General features: G+C 46.5%; 1 protein-coding gene across 1 annotated transcript; it reads right to left on the bottom strand.

Moving 5' to 3' along the window:
* Positions 1-526: 526 nt before the first annotated feature.
* klf6a (Kruppel-like factor 6a) lies at positions 527-6,670 on the bottom strand. The gene is made up of 4 exons (XM_049006111.1): positions 6,282-6,670; positions 3,790-4,357; positions 3,236-3,359; positions 527-2,842 (listed from the first exon to the last, which is right to left on the bottom strand). The coding sequence occupies exons 1-4, from the start codon at positions 6,381-6,383 to the stop codon at positions 2,791-2,793; spliced, it is 846 nt and encodes a 281-aa protein (XP_048862068.1). The 5' UTR covers positions 6,384-6,670; the 3' UTR covers positions 527-2,790.
* Positions 6,671-6,992: the final 322 nt, after the last annotated feature.

Genomic DNA, 6,992 nt, shown 5'->3' with positions numbered 1-6,992 from the left:
GGAATGAGTACATGCTTGTTATGGTGGATGATAATAATATGTGTGCAAACTGAGAACAACACAGTAAATAAATGAGGGCACATGACGGACAAACTGATCTTTACGAAAATGTGTTCATAGGTGCATTCAGGTGAAGTTGATCTGGGCCAGGTTTCACCACGACAGACGGATACACCCCAAAGTGCCGCCTGGAATCTCATCTTTACGATAATACACGCCTTCTGGAGCCTGACCCTCAGCGTCTCAGGAAAACGACACATCACAGGCGTCAACAATGCCGGGGAAGACAAAATCCAAGCACAAATACCACAGACAGGAAAAAATACTAATTACAATTATTTGGATTATTTAGTCGGAAATGTCATTGTTATGCGTTTCTTTAGATCACACTAGATAATGAGAAAAGTTGTAACTGTCATTCAATTGGTAGAAGATCTCTTTAGATGTTCAGCTACCAGCCTAGTTACTGGCAATGCTTGCCCCAAACGTCCTACAAAATTCAAAGAAATAACACAGTTACACAACATCTGATAACCAATTTCTTGTTATTCCAATAAAAAATACATTCATACAGAAATAATTTTGCAAAACAATTGAAAATAAAACTTTTGTAAAGCAAAAAACAAAACTTACAAAAATGCTTTTACAAAGATTCTTAAGATAACAGGGATTTTTGATAGAACAAGAAGTATCAAATTACAGAAACATTTGTTGGTTAAGTTGCAAACACACGTGAGGCTTCATTAAGGCTCAATTAACACCTGAATGTCATTGGCTGCTGTTTCGAGAACAAGATTTTTTTTTTTGAAGTCCCAGACCGAGGTTTTACCATAATGGCAGCAATATGCTTTAACTTGATCACTTATTTTTTAAATGGCATATTCCCAAAAAAAAAACACCTATAACTTCCTAGTTACCCATAATGCATATCAGGTTTCTGTTTTCAGAACTGGAATCAGTAGCCATCTCTACAGGCGATACTATATACAGTTTATTCATTTTGGTCCCTTACTGTGTAAAATATGAATCTCCTTTAAAAATGCTTCTCAGCCGTCGTCAGCTGATGTTTTGAATCACAGTTTACGCTGAATCTGTTCAACGGAAAAGTGCAGAATGCTGCCTGCGGCCCCCCCCCCCCCCAGCCCCCACGGCACCTCGACCGAAGCTCCCCTCAGCGAGGGCTCGGTGTGCCGCTTCCCCCGAGTCAGCAGTCCACGGCACTGCGTGCCAGCGTGCCCTCAGGCGATTGGTTAAGCGGCTGCGTGGCGAGGGAGGGCCCTGTCCTCACCGCTGCTTCGTAATTACAGTTAATCTCAAGCCAGCAAGCAGCATTGGCCGTCCTTCCGACACGCAACAGCAGAGAGCTGCGGCTGAACCTCGTCGGGACTCTGCACCTCCAAACCAACAAAAAAGCAACACATTCAGTGTAGAACCAATATACATGAAACGTGAAATACTACACGGTAGTAAACAATTCGGCGAATTGTTCCTTAAGTGCACTATGAGAATGAAATTTCCAGGTTCTTTTGCTCTTTCAGACTAGACTCATTTTAGCCAGGGAAGGAAAAAAAATAAAAAACCTTCGTGTGATGCCAGAAAAATGATCAAACCCTAATAGATGACGTCAGCTGGTTACTCTGAAAGTCACCGATAACCATCTGCGTACACAAAGAAAAGTGCAAGATCATGTGAAATAGAGCCTTAATAAAGCATTTCGATAAACCACATCACTACACGTGACCCGCCCCCCACCCCCCACCCCCCAAAGGAGTCATCTATTCCACAGGACAAGGTCGCTTGGATAAGGCACCATTAAGGTCAACAGTGCATTAACAGTGAAAAAAGAAGCCGAAATTAGTCCTGAAGTCATAAATAAGTTAAAGGAAATGGTTCATAAGTAACGGTTGCTAAGCAATAGTGGTTTAAACCCCCTCAAAAACAAAGGCCTTATGCACAATAATATAACATTGGACCATTTAGCTGCACTGTACTGTATCTATTTGCAGTCCTGTTAGCTGACAGGAAGTAACCCTAACCATGCAACACCGGCTTCTATTATGACGTTATAGTTGTGTTATACCTCTAAGCACGTGGCTTATACAATGGACTACAAATCAGCTTTGTAGCATGTAAAAAACAAGCTACTTAACACATTGCACATGTATTAGCTGCACCGAACACCAAAAAAAAAGCCCCTTTCATTCAGAAGGGATTTCCGCCTTCCTTGAGATCAGGGGGGGAGGGGCACTGATGTCATCGAAGACAGACCGCAGTAGTTTCCCCTCAGGAGACACCCCCCACCACAGCCCCCATCCTCCCCCGGAAGTCAAGACTCCCTGCTGCACTCGACCGCATGCATCCCCTCCTCGCCCCCCCACCCCCCCCTTTTTTCCCCCATCACCATGAGGAAACGGGGAAATGGACCTTGTTCCTCTGCACCATTCAGTCCAAAAGCGACACAAGGTCAGACATTCTCACCGCACCGGGCCCCCCTGCGGGTCACACCGGTGCACACGTCCGGGTGGGAGACAAAAAGTAGCCCCCCCCAGATGCCGTGCCACATGCACACAGGTTGTCCCTTATTTTTTCCACAGACTCTCCCCCCACACACACACACCCCCTCACGATCAGCTGCTTTGCATTCTGCAACCTTCAGAGCATCTTCTCCCGGGAAAGTTCCGGAGGCACAAAGAACCGTGCAAAGGGCACTCTCCCCTCCGCTGAGGGCGGCTCGAACCGTGAGCCAAGCCAGGAGACGGCACCATGTCCTGCTGCTCCCCAGACTCCAGCTCAGAGGTGTCTCTTCATGTGAAGGGCCAGGTGGTCGGACCTGGAGAAACACCTGCGAAAGCAAATCACAGTCACATCCTACACATTTTACATTTCATGTATTTAGCAGACACGTTTATCCAAAGCAGCACAGATTTATTTTTTGGGAAAGCTGGGTCAGACAGTCCCTGGGGTAACTGGGGCTTAAGGGCCTTGCTCAGGAGCCCAAAAATGAAACCACTCTGGGATGTGAACCAGTGACTTTCCAACCCGCTGAGCCATAAACCGCCCCATAAATTAACAGTAGACATGCACATTTTTTCTACATTTCTTCATCTTGACACACTAATACAATCCTTCAGTGTCCCAAAACAGTCTTTCTATCAGTTGTCACAGAAAGTTAGTGATGTGACTGGTGGGGGTGACTGGTGGGGGTGACTGGTGGGGGGTGAAAGAGAGGTGGCACCTGTCACAGTGGCTGCATTTGAACGGCTTGGCTCCCGTATGCTTCCGGAAGTGTCTTGTCAGCTCGTCGCTCCGCGCGAAACGCCACTGACAGCCCTCCCACGAGCACCGGTATGGCTTTTCACCTGCAGCGGGGGACACACGGCATTGTGGGTAGGCCGCCTGGGGTCACGCTCAGTCAGTCACACTCAACACACAGAAATTCATGGCTAAAAAGAGCAACAAATGCTGTTTAATTACATAACAAAAGCATTAAAAAAGATTTGGGCAGCTATTAAAAAAACTGAATGGTTTTCTATTCCCATTGTGAAATTTTAGGTCTTTGATGAACCGTGTCTCTTAATCCAAATAAGCCCCCCCCACCCACCCCCCCACCCACAAGTACCCACATTCCAAGTGGGTTAAGTCATACTTTTTTCAATCAGGGGAATTTAATTAGGGAGGATGGAGTTAAACACCCTAGCCACAGCTCCTATCGTCCTCAAAGTTGGGATTCTCGCTATCAGGCTGGGCACCGTGTGGTCACATGACCAGGCAGCGTGCCTAGGAGCTCACCTGTGTGTGTGCGCTGATGCGCCTTCAGGTGTGAGCTCTTCGTGTAAACCTTCCGGCAGCCGCTGAAGTGGCAGCGATGGACCCGCTTCCTGCCGTCGGGTGACACCTCCCCGGCCGCACCCACCAGCGTTTTCTCCGCCCCTTTTCCCACGCCGCCACCTCGGATCTTCCCTGGGGAGCTCTGCTCCGGGTGTGCGGAGCTCCAGACCCGAGGAGCCCCTGCCTCCCTGATTGCCTCTGGCGAGGATGGAGGCGTGGCGATGACAGAGGAGCCGAAGTGACCCCCATGGACAGGAACTCCCCCTAGCGAGTCGGCCGTGAAGCTGCACGTAGGCGAGAGGTCCTCCGAGCTGTCCGACGCCTCGCTGCTGGCATCAGAGCTCAAGCTGTTGGTTTCTGAGATGTGGTTGTCTGGTCCATCATCCTCAGCGACATGCGCGATCCGCGGAGCAGGCTCCGCCTTCATCAGCATCAGTTTGCTCCAGAGGTCCTCCTGACCGTCGAACTTGATGTCAGATGCAGAGACATAGGGCTCACTTTGAAGGTACCTCTCCAGCTCCAGGCAGGTCTAGGCGAGAGCAGAGGGGGGGTTGCGTGGTTAGGGACGGATTTGGCGTGTGGCCGCGTGATGACCCAGGTTCAGGGGGAGCCGCTCTTTCCCGGCACAGCTGATCCTATACGCGTATAATAATCATAGCGGCTAAGCAACAAAAACATAATGTATGACAAGGTAACATCTGCCAAATAAGTAAAGGAACACTGGGACAACTCTGGATATAAAAAGAAATGTGAATGCGGTGTATGTTTACCCACAATTATCATTTTCGATTAAACCTTCCATAACGACAATAATTATAATAAGAAGAATGACAATCATAATAACAATAATCATAATAATTATAATAATGTTATTATATATCACCGGCAGTTTCGTTTTTCCATGCGATAATTGCTGCTCGTCATTATCCTCCAGTTTACGTTCCAAGTCCATAACCCACTATTACATAACGCCTTTTAAAGCTTGCACAGGGCGCTCGTCGACTGATCTGGGACCTGCGATACCTAGAGCCGTGCAGGTCTTAAAGGAAGGAAGCGTCTTAACTTCCTCCGAGCCTTATTTACCCATCCTGGGTTTCCGTAGGACTGCATTAATCACTTTGCTTCAGCAGCTTCACGACCTCCTGTCCAAACAACCGGCTTGCATATTTTTAAAAGTTACAACAATATTCTAAGTTGCACTTTGCGGAAGTTCGGTGCTTCCCCACACGCCGAGTCATCGCGCTGCTCTCGGGCACGCAGTGTTTACGCTTTTGACATGGCTACTCTTTCATTATGACTGTCCAGATATCTGGCGATCACCATGAAAACCAGACGCACGTATCCTTCATGACAGTATCGATTCAGACGCCACTTCTTGCTCTCCAAGCACGTTTTTTTTAAAAAATACTTGGTTAGTAATTGCCTATAGTGTAACATACGTGTACCCGTTACCAAAAGCGACTCTGCGACGAAGAACTTGACTCGGTGCCAGACCCTAAAATGCCTGAAGGGAACCGCTTTCAACTTCAATGGCAAATCCCCCTACAAAAGCAGCTTTGAAGAAAGAAATGCATACTAATTAAGCACTCCTGTCAAAGTACGGGATTCGCGTAGGCCCGATGTTTCATGTTTATTTTTGTTTCATAAAAAAGAATGACAAAAAAAGAAGCACTCTAGTAAACTAGAGTTTATTTAGTACCTCCCACGTCAACATTTCAAAACACCCAGAGCAGCAGAAGTTTCAGACGCAGTAAGCGATCGCTGAAACACTGTTGCCGTGAGAGTCGAGCAGAATTACGTGCTTACAATGTTCCACATAGCAATAAAAACAAGCGATTGCATTGTTGCGTCACGATCTCATTCATTTAGTCCAACTAACCGTGTCGCAATATTCTCATTTTTGTGCAACATCAAGTTCTTTTACAGACCTCTAAGGGCTGCCCAGTTTTAAATATATTTTTGGTTTTTTTCCGAATTCTTTTCTTTTTTGCAAAGGATTAAACCGACTGTGTGAACTTCGGTGTAAGAGATCAAGTCCGTTATGGACTCCGAGATAAGTTCCAGATGTGCGATAGTGAATGAATGGTATGCGTCCGAGTTTATTTCCTGTAAGTAATGCATTACCATAAGGCAGCAAATGCAAAGCGAAAACGTTCATTTACAGTACGGCAGCTGGACCAGATTCGATTAACACTTCATTAAAATGTACAGACAGAGTCAGATAAACGTCTCACTTCAGTAGCCGCGGTATATTTTCACCTAAGTAAAAGCAAAGAAAAACTCAGTCAACTGTCTAGCGGGTTAAGTACCAAGTGACGTGCAGAGCAGTAGTGGCAACAGCGCACGTTGCCGTTTCAGTACCCAATCAAACAGCTAGACAGCTGATATTGACATCTGTAGGTTTAGGTCCAGAACCGGGTTTAGTTCTAAAAAAGAAGATAGAGATTCATTACCTGCTGCCAGTATTCTTCAAGTGAAGGCAAAGCCGAAAAATACCCGGTGTCGTGTACGATCTGAAGCTCCTGAAAGATGCCGCACATCGGTAGAACATCCATTTTAAATCCCAGATAAAGTTTGCTCGTAACAGACTATTTAAAAATGTACAGGCAATCAAGTTGTAAATAAAAAAGTTGAAGTCTTTACAGCAAGCAACCTTCTGCTGTACTCGTACATGCAATCAAGCCGAAATGAGATGTTTTTCTCTCAATGCTGCCAAACTGAGTCCCGCTTGACTCGCAAATGCAAACCTTTCCCAATCCGCGAACTAACTCTCTACAAGACCCAGCGCCTGGTAAACTTCCCTATTCAAACCTTGCATCCAACCTTCCTCCCGTGACAGCTGTATGCTTTTGAAACGGCGACCAATCCGGCGTGGGCCAGCTTGTCTACACGCCTATGATATCACCTCTAACCAATAGCCGACGTCGCATGACACAGGACCCGTCTCCTCCGGAAAGCTATTGGCAGGCACGTTCGACGTCTTCGCCAATCCTATTGGACGATCGCGTTTCTATTTTTAGAAGAGTATATATTTGTCACCCTTGTTCCTTTTTCTGTGAATGTAGCGACTCATCAGTATAGGGTTAGCTGCGATCGGCGAAGGAGTGAGTTTCTTCGTAGGGCTTTTAAGAAGCCCACCACTGACGCATAAAACTCTATCAATG

Source organism: Brienomyrus brachyistius, chromosome 1, assembly GCF_023856365.1.
Source record: "Brienomyrus brachyistius isolate T26 chromosome 1, BBRACH_0.4, whole genome shotgun sequence".
NCBI classification, from domain to species: domain Eukaryota; kingdom Metazoa; phylum Chordata; class Actinopteri; order Osteoglossiformes; family Mormyridae; genus Brienomyrus; species Brienomyrus brachyistius.
Note: the sequence above shows the minus strand (reverse complement) of the source record. Positions and strands in the feature narration are given on the sequence as shown.